This window comes from Acinonyx jubatus, chromosome B3, assembly GCF_027475565.1.
Source record: "Acinonyx jubatus isolate Ajub_Pintada_27869175 chromosome B3, VMU_Ajub_asm_v1.0, whole genome shotgun sequence".
NCBI lineage: Eukaryota > Metazoa > Chordata > Mammalia > Carnivora > Felidae > Acinonyx > Acinonyx jubatus.
In genome coordinates this window covers 69,549,714-69,563,629 of record NC_069386.1, presented here as the reverse complement: position 1 = coordinate 69,563,629, position 13,916 = coordinate 69,549,714, and the positions used below count along the sequence as shown (strand labels likewise).

Here is a 13,916-nt window from a genome sequence, read left to right as displayed (position 1 = left end):
AATAAAAACTATGAAGTTGGTACTATTACTATCTCCATTGCACTTATGGACACATTAAGGAAGAGAAGTGAGTGAGTTGTTCAAGATCACATAGTTAGTAACTGGTCAGCTGCAATTAGAACCAAGGCACTTACACTACATATCTGTCTATTTTAAGAGAAATGCACAAGCAGCAAATGATCCTCTCATACTGAAATAAGCCCTTCTCAGATCCTAATGCTTTCTTCTTGCCTAGTTTATTGTGGGCAACAAAATATCTAGGAAATCTAGATAATTACTACATTGTAGTATTCTCTGCTGTTGGTTTATTTGTGAGACTCAAGATGCCTGGTCTCCACATACCCCTGTATGTGGTGAAGATGCTTTTACCTCCTCCCTATCTTACATAATAAGATAGGTAAGCTCGATGTCTTAGGAATAGGGAAAATGAATTTAAGTTATGTATTTTATGTGCTGTGTATATCTACAATGGTGATTAAATCACTATCCCTCCACATCGTCACCCACATTGTTCTTAATTTTATCTTCATAGAATCAGAGAATTATACAGTAGGTTATTCATTAAAATTCTAGTTGAAATCCCTCATGTTGCTATGAAGAAGCTGCTGTAGAGCTTTTTAAGGTCCCCAGATTTTGGTGGCTAAGCTGTCATGGGAATCCAAGTTTCTTAATTCTTGTTCAGAGCTCTTTATAGATGCCTTTTAAATTGGAGTATGCATCATATAAATATCCTACACTGTGTAAAATTCACCTCTTTATAAATATTTTGGAGAAATTAAAGGAATATGTAATACATATGTCTGTATGTGTATGTAATATATGAGTTATAAAGACAAAACAAAAGATTTCAAATAATGACTTTGTTTTTGTGATTCCTTATCCTACTATTCTAAAAATATCTTTTTTTCTTAATGATTTGCTTTAACATGGATCTTACTGAGGTAGAGTACTCTTTAAAATTAAAGTCCACATGTCTCTATTTTCTAAAAATCTAGTATCTTCCTGCCGTGCTTGCCTATAGCCTCCCTTTCTCACTTGACCTTAGTCCCCATTTTTCAAGGTCCCCTAGCTTAGTAAGGCTAAAGCTCTCCTACATAGTCTTCACCATTGTCCCATGATCAGTGGGTTTGGAAGGCTGAAGTACTTTTGGGGAAGTACTTTCAATAAATTGAAAGTACTGGGGAAGAATTTTCAATAAATCATCACTTGAACCTATTTATGAACATTTTAATTTATTTTATAAAACTATTTTACTTTTTCATTTAAATGAATACTCACTGGTAGCAACATGACCCATAAAGATGGACTGTTTTCATCGTCAGAAGAAATGCCTGACTAATAACTTCCTCTTTCTTTTACAGCCTTTTTCCCCCTTCATCAATACAACATTTCCTTTTCTTCCATTTTCCCAGCCTCTCAGTTTCAGCTTACTCCTTCTACATGATGTTATTGAAGCAGAGTCTGAAAGCAGTTCTTATGGTTGTGAGTTTTTGGTTTTTGGGAGGAGCTAGGATGAGTGACTTTTACTCTGGAAGACACTGGCTTCTTCATTCACATCTTCATCTAAGGAAAGAGAATTGACAGTGGTCATAGATGATAGCTAATGTTTTAAAAATGCCTCTTGTATGAAGGTAACTGCATATCTCTTGAGTCATTTCATCTTTTACTATTTCAGGATCTATGTGATAGCATCCCCAATTCCTCAAGATATCTATTGGCAAGATATCTATTCTCCATGTGATTACTGAGAGCTTGGCTAGATACATGGATGCACACTGCATTGTTGGTAAGAAGTTCTGCACAGATTCTTAATTTTCCCCAAAGCATTTTTTCCCTTGAGGAGAGTTCACAGTTCATTCACCTGTAGGGAGAGTGTCTGTACTTCTAGGTATCTCCCATAGTCATCCTCTAGATACCATATCCCTACAGATTAAGCACAGAATGGGAATTCGCTAGATGTTGTTAAAAGAGGAGCAGGCTTTTTTAGAATCCACATATAAGTAAGCTCATGCAGTATTTCTTTGTCTGGCTTATTTCACTTAGCATAACATCCTCCAAGTTCATTCATGTTGTTGTAAATGTTAAATCTCTTTTTTTTTAAAGACAGAATTATATATATTATTATATCGTAATTTCTTTAGCCATGTGAGAGGAGAATGGTTGTTACCAGGGACAGACAGGTGGGGGAAAATAGAGAGATGTTGCTCAAAAAAATATTTGCAGTTATGCAGAATTAATGAATAAGTCTAGAGATCTCATGTACAGAATGATGACTATCATTAATAATTCTGTCCTGAATACTGAAAATTTCCTGAGAGAATAATTTTTAGGTGTTCTTGTCACTGAAAAAAAAAGGTAACTGTGTGAAGAGATTACATTAATTAACTTGATAATAGGACTCATTTCACTATGAATATGTACATCAGATTGCCATGTTGTACACCTTAAATATATACAATTTTTATTAAAAGAGAACAAAAAGAAGAGAGGGCTTGTATCATGAAACTTAGGAGGCATAGGTGTAGGCAGGATGAATTAAAATCCACTTGACCAAGCAACATAGCTGCTCTAAGAGTAAGCAGTGGCTTGGAATAGTTATTTCCTAAATGGCAGCCTAGGAAGGAAATGCCCTACCTCAGTTTCCATAGGTGGCTTCGCTCCCTGCAGAATTTCCACAGACATGATTCCTTGCTCCCGGCTCTATTGGCACAATCCCAAGCTTTTCTTAGGGGGTGGACAGAGCATCCCTAAATAGTTATGGCAGATTCACTCAAATTTTATTAAAAACCTCAATGTGCTGGATGAACCTCATTTTTGACACAGAAGATTTAAAGATACATTTTTTAATAGTTTGCCATTATGGTGCTCAAATTCTGACTGACTTTGGTAGTGGGACAATGACAATATACAATTCAACATTAAATCCTGCCAATTGGATCTCCTAAGTATTTTCTAAAGAAAACACTTTGTTTCTCTTAATAGCTGTTGCTGTGTCTGTAGTTTAACCCACACCTAATCCTACTTCAATTTATTTGCAAAGAGGCAAGGGTGATATTTCTAAATCACAAATCTTGTTAAGTTATTCTTTAGATTTTATTCTAAAATATATTGGAAGCTATTAAAATATAATTTTCTTCTTATAAGACACAATACTTGGTCCTTTGGCTATCTCCATTCTGTTTTTGTGCTTCAGTAAGTTGCAGATCTTCTATAGCTCCGAGAAACCCTTCCCTATCACAAGGCCTTTGCATTTGCTCTTCCCTATTCCTAGAATGCTTTTTCTCTTGCTTTCAATTAGTTGAAATGTCACTAGTTCAAAGATGCTCTTCTAAAAAAGCCATCACCATCACCACCATGTGCCACTACCATTTATTTTCTATCATAATCCCCTTTTTACTTCACTCTTGTCTCTTATCAATAGTGGTAATTATTTGTTTTGATTATTTATCATTCATTTATTTACTTATTGCTTGTTTACTAATTAGTTTTCTGTCAATCTTCTAAAATGGAAGTTTAAGTGAGTCAGAAACCAAGTCTTGTTCATTGTTGTATTCTCAGCAGTTAAGACATAGTAGATATCCTCTAAATAGTTGTTGAATAAACAAATGGGTTATTTATAGAAGTGACACAGAAGCTATATGTTTTGGGATAGAGCTTTCAGTATCATGTGTAATGTTTTATGGAGGCTATCAGGCACCCTGTCTAGGTAAATATAGTAAAACCATTGCTTTCTGGATTCCTAGGAAATATGTCAATCTGGATAACCATGCTTTTAAGAAAGTTGAGGATTGAAAATTGGCAGCATTATCTTTCTTTTGATTAAAAATTTTCCAAACTGAATTTTAAATTTCACTGTCTTACTAAACGTGATTAATTAACTCACTAAGGCTCACCTTGGGCTATTCATGAGTGGGTATATTTATCCTTTTGCTAAAAAGTCCCACAATGCTGAACTTTCTCAGTGTTTTTGTTTTCTTCCTTTTGTGTCAGATTGCTGGCAAATACTGGTATTTTCTCAGTGTGTTGACTTATAGTGAACCATCCTTCTTTAGCATTATTTTCTTGCTTTTATAGCATATTAGTTCTGAAAGTCATATGTCTATGGTCATTAAAATTATGCACAAATTGAGTGGGTAGCTTTGAAGGAAGAAACACTGGATTACTTCAATCAATAGTATACATAATCTTTATTGCCTGGATGCTGTTTCATCCACTTGGTTTTATAGAATCTTAACTTTGTTTTTCTATGCTTACCTCCTGAGGAGAGGCAATATGATAAAACAGCACATCAGTAGAACAGAAGCAACTCTTTCATATTGGTTGTTGGCTATAAGAAATACTTACTTTGATGGGCAGTGTTTATATTACCTAAAAGAGGAAGCATATTTGGTAAAGTGAATGATTATATTATTTTTATTCAATGGGTTTTGTTTTATCTAATAGTAGTAGGTTCAAGACTAGGCCTTGAGCAAAATTTTAACAATAATCTTATTCCCACTGTCATCTTGAAATGGCAGAATGGGTCAGCTTGGGTAGTAAGCAAACCCATTTCTTAGATCTCTATATCTTTTTCTACCTTCCTGGGGCAGTGGATAAAATGCACGGTCAGTACAGTAATGAGATCTGATCGCAGCCCAAAGAATTATCATCTATGGCCCTGCATTGTTGTATATTGTGGCTACTTACCTATTACCAAGGATTAAGCTGTATAGGCTTTGGTTAAAGAAGAAATGTCCATTCATTACACATGAAGCCCTGGGATCTTTTTGAAAGATTAAAAAGAAAATACTGCCAGATCAGTGTACCTGATATTAGACAAGCAAGTTTCCAAGTTGGCTATATTTCTCAACAACAACAAAAAATCTAGAAATAACAGCTGTTTTTCTTATTACCAGTCTACAGTTTGGCTTATCTTATAAGTAGCTGCATATATTTCTTACTAAGGTAGATGCATGGGGAAAGAATTAGCGCACTGCCGAGTTTCACAAAAAATAGAAATTAATAACATTAATAGATTGGGATTTTGGTTTCTGATATGTGACACACTTCATATGATTTCAGTGTTTCTAATTTTCAGGTCATCACTTACTTTCCCCCTATTTTGGCTTATCAGACATCAAATGGGACAATCAGATGTATCCTAATACAGTCTCTTAATGACAGAGGCCAATCTGATGATTTCAAAAGCAGTAAAATAATGCTATTTGGAGTAATTGCAATTTCTTTATTTTTTTTATAGCCACATTATTTTTAAAAAGTGAAGAAATGGAACTTGCAAATTACACCAGAGTAACAGAGTTTGTTCTCACTGGCCTATCCCAGACTCGAGAGGTACAACTAGTCCTATTTGTTATATTTCTATCCTTCTATTTGTTCATCCTTCCAGGAAATATTCTTATTATTTGCACAATCAGGCTTGACCCTCATTTGACCTCACCCATGTATTTCCTGTTGGCTAATCTGGCCTTCCTTGACATTTGGTACTCCTCCATCACAGCCCCTAAAATGCTCATAGACTTCTTTGTGGAAAGGAAGAGAATTTCCTTTGGTGGGTGCATTGCACAGCTCTTTTTCTTGCACTTTGTTGGAGCCTCAGAGATGTTCCTGCTCACAGTAATGGCGTTTGACCGCTATGCTGCTATCTGCCGTCCTCTCCACTATGCTACTATCATGAATCGACGTCTCTGCAGTATCCTGGTGGTTCTCTCCTGGTTGGGGGGCTTTATTCATTCTATAATACAAGTGGCTCTCATTGTTCGACTTCCGTTCTGTGGGCCCAATGAGTTAGACAGTTACTTCTGTGACATCACGCAGGTTATCCGGATTGCCTGTGCCAATACCTTCCCGGAGGAATTAGTGATGATTTTTAGCAGTGGTCTGATCTCTGTGGTATGTTTCATTGCTCTCTTAATGTCCTACGCCTTCCTCCTGGCCATGCTTAAGAAACATTCAGGCTCAGATGAGAGTACCAGCCGGGCCATGTCCACCTGCTATTCCCACATCACCATTGTGGTATTTATGTTTGGGCCATCCATCTACATTTATGCTCGCCCATTTGACTCTTTTTCCCTAGATAAAGTGGTGTCAGTGTTCCATACTGTGATATTCCCTTTACTTAATCCCATTATCTATACCTTGCGAAATAAGGAAGTAAAGACAGCCATGAGGAAGTTGGTCAACAGATATATTTTATGTAAAGAGAAGCGAAAGTGGCATATTCTAGAATCTTTCTGAAGGTCATCATCCTAAAGTAGGAAGCATTTGCAGTGGTAATAATACTGCTTTTCATCTGAGTTCTTAAATTCCTACCAGATTTTTTCCCTCAATTCACTGAAAAAACAAAGAAAATAAGATAAAAATAAGTTTACTCACACCCTCCATGAAACTTACAGCAGATCACCATTAGAAATTAAGATATAATGATGGTGTAGGGGAACCTGGGTGGCTCAGTTGGTTAAGCATCTGATTTCGGCTCAGGTCATGATCTGCAATGAGTTTGAACCCCACGTCAGGTTCTGTGCTGACAGCTCAGAGCCTGGAACCTGCTCCAGGTTCTGTGTCTCCCACTCTCTCTGCCTCTTCCCTGCTCATGCTCTGTCTCTCTCTCTCAAAAAGAAATAAAGATTAAAACAAAATAAAAAAAAACATATAGTGATGGTCTGCTAAACACATTTTCACTAATTGTTTATTGAATGAGTATTCTGAAGAGGCTTTGGCTGTGAGGAGAATGTTTGTTGAGAAATAATAAAATAAATAAGACCTGGGAGACATGTTGTCTGTGAATATGAAGAAGTAAGTGGCTAGCATATGAATATGAGTAGCTTCAAGTGACCAAATTAAATATTGTTCCCATGGTTCAGTCCTAGCCCAGTGGGATGGTGTTTGGTAACCCACCTTCCTGGGACTAGAAAAACAGATTATTTTGTACTTCATCTTTTCCTACTCCAAGAATTCATGATGGAAACTGAGGATTCATTTATACAAGCTGTTTTAAGTCATATTTCATGTGGCAACCACTCAACAGTATTGGTGACAGAACTCAAGATTTTGTCACAGCCTACAGCAATTTTTATGAATTCATAGCAGAGTTTGTTACTATGTGAGACTGTGAGACCCCTCTCTTTCCAGAGGAAGTCTCCAGCCAAGTAGTGCTTTTTATAGCCAGTCTCTACTTACATCCTCCAGTGTGAAAGCAGACTTGGAGGAAAGGGATTCTAGGCTGACTAGAATGAACAGACATCTAGCTGTGTGATTTTTAAAAGGTTATTATCTCCTTTGCCATTTTTGTGTGTTTTCTGTATTTGCTAATTCTTCTTCTCATGTTAAATTAGTTTAGTAGGGTGCTGCTTTTGTTAGCCCTATAATTCAGAGTTCTTTCCCATTAACCCATTTTTTTTTCATTAGTACATATGGAAGAGACCTAGGTGTATTGGTTTTAATCATCTTTTAGTGATTTACTTATTAGAGATCAATTTACTATTGCTGACACTAAGAACCCAATTATTGACTGTGCTTCAGAATATAAAAGAATATTTGAGTTCATATAAATTTATTTACTTAAATTAACTTTTCAGTTTCCAAACTAGGGTTCTCTCCATAAAAGAGCATATTATTTGTTGTTAGCTTTAGTCTTATATTTTCTTTGATAAAGTATATGACTAGCTTTAGGAATGAAACTAGATAAATGAACAATGAAAATGATGAAAACCTCAGGTACACAGGATAGAATAATGGTGCAAAAAGTTCATTCTTTGCTGTGGGAAGTTTTCTCTACGATGACCCTCTTTCATGTTCAAAACGACAGGGACTTCTCTTCTAAGAACCCAAATATACTGATGGAATTTATGATTCCTGAATTTTAAGTTGACTTCTCATTGCCTGGAAATGAATAAAATAGTAGACTTCTCTAATATTTTACAACAGGGCATGAAGAAACCATCTAACACACAAAAGATATATACATACACAATAAAAAATAATTTATGTATCTAGATTTTATATTTCCTTACTGTTATTTCTCTCTATCTGAACCAGACAGACTTGTATTCATTTGGTCACTTATTCTTCATTTAGGTAGAATGAATGTTTTTGGGGAAAAGACTACTGACTCAATATGCTCTTCAAACACTATTATACTGCTGCTACTGAAGGATATTTGCTGAAAATATTGAAGCTAGGAATAAGAAGAAAAGATATCAAACATAGCAGTGTAAAGAAAATATTAACAGTATCTCAATATTAATAAGATGGACTTTATTGTTACAGCTGGTAAAAACATCTCTATTATCCAAACAAAAATAAAGGTCTTCTGTTTTTTTAATTAATAGAATAGGTTCATTAAAAATTAAAAATATAAGAACTTGTAAGTAGAAAAACAAACATTACTGGTAGTCTTTTTTTCCCCAGGGATTGGGGTTTTTGTTTAACAAAGTTTGTGAAGTTTCACCCAACCAGCTCAATTGGAAGCAGGCCAGTTCGCCTGCCTGCATTGCTACAAAACACAATAAACTAACATTAAGTGAAGGTGAGGTGGAAAAAAGTCTTCAGACAAGTAAGTGTAAAACTCAGATTTTATACCTAGCAAAACTGGCATTTAATTTAAAAGGCTATGACTACCATCAGGTTTAAGCATTAAACAAAATTCTGGGAATGTGGTTTTCAAGAAATTCTTGAAGAAACTATCAGAATAAACTTCAATCAGTCATGAAGATCGAGGAGCTAGGACAGAGGTATGGGTACTGAATATTAAATATATTACACTATATCTAAGACTGAAACTAATGTGATTTGCATGATCAAACAGTATGAAATGCCACATGCCTTGTAATGCAGAAATGATAGAGCTGCATTCTATTTCCGTCTGTGGCACATTAGAGAGCTTTACTGAACCTGTCACTAAAAATGAATACACACGATGGATAAACATTGTTTTTGAAATCCTTTGATTAGCTAGCAAAAAAAAATGACAGCATAGAATATTGAGAATCTGGAAATCAAATGAAATTGGGAACCCAGAGAAATAAATGGTGAATAAAAATCATCTTTTATTGTGAAAACTTGTGTTCTGTTTTTAAGGCCAGAGTTTGTGTGGTAGGGACAGAGATGGACAGGAGACAAAGCCTTGGGCTCACACAAAGAAATATTCCACAAAAAGCTGAGATCTCAAAGGATATATTCTCAGAGTAGTGGTGAAATAAAGTTTTCAAAAAAACCACCACCCAAAATGCTAAAAAGAGAAAAAAGAATTATGAACTATAAGTGAGATCACACATATTTTTTGAGTTTGAGTTTATACTATTGAGTAGTCTGAATCACTGCTAGTTGATAATTTTATTTACAGTTTCTGGTTCCAGAGTTGTAATGCCTCCTGATAGAAGGAAAGACAAATACCATATGGAGTATGCTGCCATTATCCCAAGACTTTTAAAGTATTCTACATATAAGAAATAAGAGTTTACAATCTGACATCATGAGCACACAAGAAAGCAAGGCTCTGTGAGTGAGAGCCAGAAGAACAACAGAAAAGCAGAAAAAAAAAACCACTACAGAATATAAATTGAATATATTTAGTATTCTTTGAGAAATAGAAAAAGGGTTGGAAATGTGAAAAAGGAGGACACTATAAAGACAAATAGGAAAATTATATGAAAAACAAAGAGAACTTAGATTCAGTTAAAAAACTCCATAGATGCATCTGAATGCAAATTAGACACATTCAGAGAAAAAATAGTAATCTAGAATATAGAGTTGAGTAAACTACCAGCATTGCAGGGCAGAAGCCAAATGGGATAAAAAGGATGAAAGAAAGGGTAAGAGACATTGAGAACTGAATAAAAGTTCACCAGAGAAGAGGGTAGACAAAATGTGGCAGAGGCAATTTTGAAGAGACAATGTGCGACACATCATAAAATCCATAAAGACAACTGAGCAGATGTTGAAAGTATCTGAATAGAAAAGCAGGAATTACCCTCAAGGGAAAGGTAGTTAACAACAGACTGCTTTAACAGCAAAAATGTAAAACGATGAGTTATATTCAATGTTCAGAGACAAAATAATCATCAACTCTGTGAGAATAAAATAAAAACATCCTTAGGAAGAAAAAAAAAATTAAGAGGAATTTTGTAGGATACGCTTGAAATAAGGAAATGATCCCAGGTGGGAGATTTGAGATGACAGAAAAAGAATGGCAAGTATGTGGTAAATCTAAACAAACTTCTGTATTTAACTACCAACAACAACAAACAAACTTCTGAAGTTTAGAAAAAGTAAGAACTAAAGTTTATGAAAATAACATTTACATAAGAGTTGTGTGATTGGAGTTAAATGTAGTAGTCTTTGTATTTTTCAGGAAGATGGTGAGGATACTGGTTTACTTTAACTCTGGGTGACTATCAGACTTACTAGGTTAGGCCACAGAAAGAAAGATCATTGGTTTTACACATCAGAAGTTTACTTCTCACTTACATAAGGCCTGTTGCAGGTTTGGGTGACACTCCAGAACACTGAAAAAACAAGGTTAAAATGAAAAATAACAAATAAATTAGAAAGAATATAAAGTTAAATTAGTTAAAGTTCATGTATTATCCTAGAATTGTGCTATGCATTACATGGACTACATATGACTTTAAAAATTTTAACTAACAAAATTTAAAATTTCATTTCCTCAGCTTATATTCACATTTCAAGTGCTCAATAGTCACATATGGCTGATGGCCACATCACTTTTCCAGGATTTGTCTTTATATCATATAATAAAATAATTTCTGGAATTTTTAATAATATCGATAGATCCATATTATCAGCAAAGATAAAACTAGTATAAACCTTTCTTTCCTCTTCTTCAACCCAGATTGTAGTGATGAAAAGTTTTATCATTCTTAATTTTACCTTTATTGCTTATACTTCAGTTATTTAATTACAGCTTTAATAATAGACTTTGACTTCTAGAGATGACATATGAAGCAATTAGTATAAACTCTCTTATTTTTAATCTCCTAAATAGGATTTTGTTATAGGACTTCTTTTTCTTTCTGATTTATGGAGTCTTATTATCTATTAAAGGATATGATGAGCATAGAAATTATAATAATATAAACCCAGGCACACCCTATCACCCTTTATAAGTAAAGGTATTAGCATTATCTTTGTGGTGTGCTATATGCCCTTTAGTCCCATTTTTTTCCCCTCTCTGGTCAGAAGGATACTGCTATCCTGTTTTATCTGTTTGCTGAAGACTCCTCACTGTTCTCTTGGTTGGAAGAAATTTGTCCTTAATATTACACAGGGAAAGTGCATGAATATAAATTTCTGGGTTAATGCATGTTTAAAACTGTCTTGAGACTTTAAAGATAGCTTAGATTATATAAAATCCTTGTATACTTTAAGTTTTTGAAAATATTGCTTCATTTAAAAAAACAACAATTTTCTGGGGCACCTGTGTGTCTCAGTTGGTTGAGCGTCCAACTTTGGTTCAGGTCATGATCTCCCGGTTCATGAGTTCAAGCCCCATGTCAGGTTCTGTGCACTCAGCTCAGAGCCTGGAGCCTGCTTCAGATTCTGTGTCTCCCTCGCTCTCTGCCTCTCCCCTGCTCGTGCTCTCTCTCTCTTTCAAAAATAAATAGACATTAAAAAAATTAAAATAAAACAAAACAACTTTCTATGTTGCTATTGAAAGAAGTCTGATGTTAACCTGCAGAGGAAAAACTTTTGTAGGTTTTAATTAATTAATTAATTAATTAATTAATTAATGAGAGGTGAGGGTTGGGGGAGGGGCAGAGGGAGAAGGAGAGAGAGAATCTTAAGCAGGCTCCATGCCCAGCACTGAGCCCCACTTGGGGCTCCGTTTCACAACTGTGAGATCATGGCCTGAGCCAAAATCAAGAGTCCAACACTTAACCTGAGTGGCTCTGTTGGTTAAGTATCCATCTCTTATTCTACCTCCTAGCCTAACCTATCACCATCTCTTGTCTACAGTACTTCAAATGCTCCCTAACTGGCCTCCTTGCTTCTACTCTTGGCTTCTAAAACCCATTCTTTACCAGTATCAGAATAATCTTTAAAAAATGTAAATCAGATATTGTCACTCATCTGTTTATAACATCTCAAATGAAATGATGACCAATTGGCATTTGATCCATATCTGGCCCTTCCTCTCTATCTTGACTAACACTTTTTAAAAATTCCATTTGGCCACTACTCTCTTGCCATAGTGGCCTTTCTCTTTCTTTCTCTCCCTTTCTGCTGCTTAGTGCATCATTCTCTTCCTGCTTCATGGCCTTCTATCAGCTCTTCAGATATCCACATAGTGGGATTATTCCAGACATTCAGATATCTGTTGAAATGCCAGCTGTCCAGCAAGACTTTCCCTGGCTAGCTCACCTAGCACAGCAGCCTCTTCCCCGACTCTTTCCAGCATATCACTTGGTTATATTTCTATCCAGCACTCACCACAGTCAGATATTTCCTTTCTGGTGTGTTTGTTTATTGTCTTCTCCATGCATTTGAGTGTCAAATTCCCAGGAACTTTTTTTTTTTTTTTTTGCCTCATTCAGTGCTACATTGCTGACACTATAATGCCAACTAGCTCATGATTTTAGTTTCTAAGATTGTCTAAAATGATAAATTTTTCCCAGCAGAAATAAGAAGTCTCCATTCTGAAAACTAGTTTAGATCATCAGGTTAATTTTAAGTGCCGTGGCAAACATTAGAAGACAAGGTCCCTGTTTATGTATAGTTATGAAAAAAAAAACCCACACATTTTAAGTCTTTGGTGGCAATAGACTGTAACATTCTCCAAGATGAGGAGTTTTCTCCCCATATTTCATTGTTCATTTCTTTTCTTGTTTATTTTTTGAAAGACAACCAATTTATTAGATTTATTCTTAGATACATTGTTGTTACTTTAAGCAATATCTTTTTTTTAAATATGAAATTTATTGTCAAATTGGTTTCCATACAACACCCAGTGCTCATCCCAACAGGTGCCCTCCTCAATCCTCAGATTGTTCTCAGTTTTTAAGAGTCTCTTATAGTTTAGCTCCCTCCCTTTCTTTTTTTTTTTTCCTTCCCCTCCCCCATGGTCTTCTGTTAAGTTTCTCAGGATACACCTAAGAGTGAAAACATGGTATCTGTCTTTCTCTATATGACTTATTTCACTTAGCATAACACTCTCCAGTTCCATCCACGTTGCTACAAAAGGCCATGTTTCATTATTTCTCATTGCCACATAGTACTCCATTGTGTATATAAACCACAATTTCTTTATCCATTCATCAGTTGATGGACATTTAGGGTCTTTCCATAATTTGGCTATTGTTGAAAGGATATGGAGAAATGGGAACCCTCTTGCACTGTTGGTGGGAATGCAAACTGGTGCAGCCACTCTGGAAAACAGTGTGGAGGTTCCTCAAAAAATTAAGCAATATCTTTCTAATATTATACTGTTGATCCTCGAACAACACAGGTTTAAACCAAGTTCACTTCTACATGGACATTTTTTTGACACAGTACAGTACTGTAAGTCTATGTTCTCTTTCTTACGATCTTTTTAATAACATTTTCTTTTCTCTAGCTTACTTTCTTGTCAGAATATAATGCATAATACACATAACATACAAAACATGTGTTCATCAACTATTTATGTTTATTGGTAAGGCTTCCAGTCAACAGTTGGCCATTAATAGCTAAAATTTGGGGTAGTTAAAAGTTATACATGGAGAATCAACTGCATAGGAGGTGGTTTCCCTAACCCCCAGGTTATTCCAGGGTCAACTGTATTTTCAAATTGTTTATTGCTAGTTGTACAAAAAAGCTACTGCTTTTTATAAATTGATCTTCTACCCAGTAAACATGCTCAACAGGCTTAATCTAATATTTTAACTGCAGATACTCTTGAGGTTTTTCATGTAGACAAGTGT

General features: G+C 35.2%; 1 protein-coding gene across 1 annotated transcript; it reads left to right on the top strand.

Annotated features, from left to right (window-relative positions):
• Positions 1-1,599: 1,599 nt before the first annotated feature.
• Positions 1,600-6,256, top strand: LOC106969832 (olfactory receptor 4M1). Its single transcript, XM_015066365.3, has 2 exons — positions 1,600-1,786; positions 5,240-6,256. The coding sequence occupies exons 1-2, from the start codon at positions 1,765-1,767 to the stop codon at positions 6,232-6,234; spliced, it is 1,017 nt and encodes a 338-aa protein (XP_014921851.2). The 5' UTR covers positions 1,600-1,764; the 3' UTR covers positions 6,235-6,256.
• Positions 6,257-13,916: the final 7,660 nt, after the last annotated feature.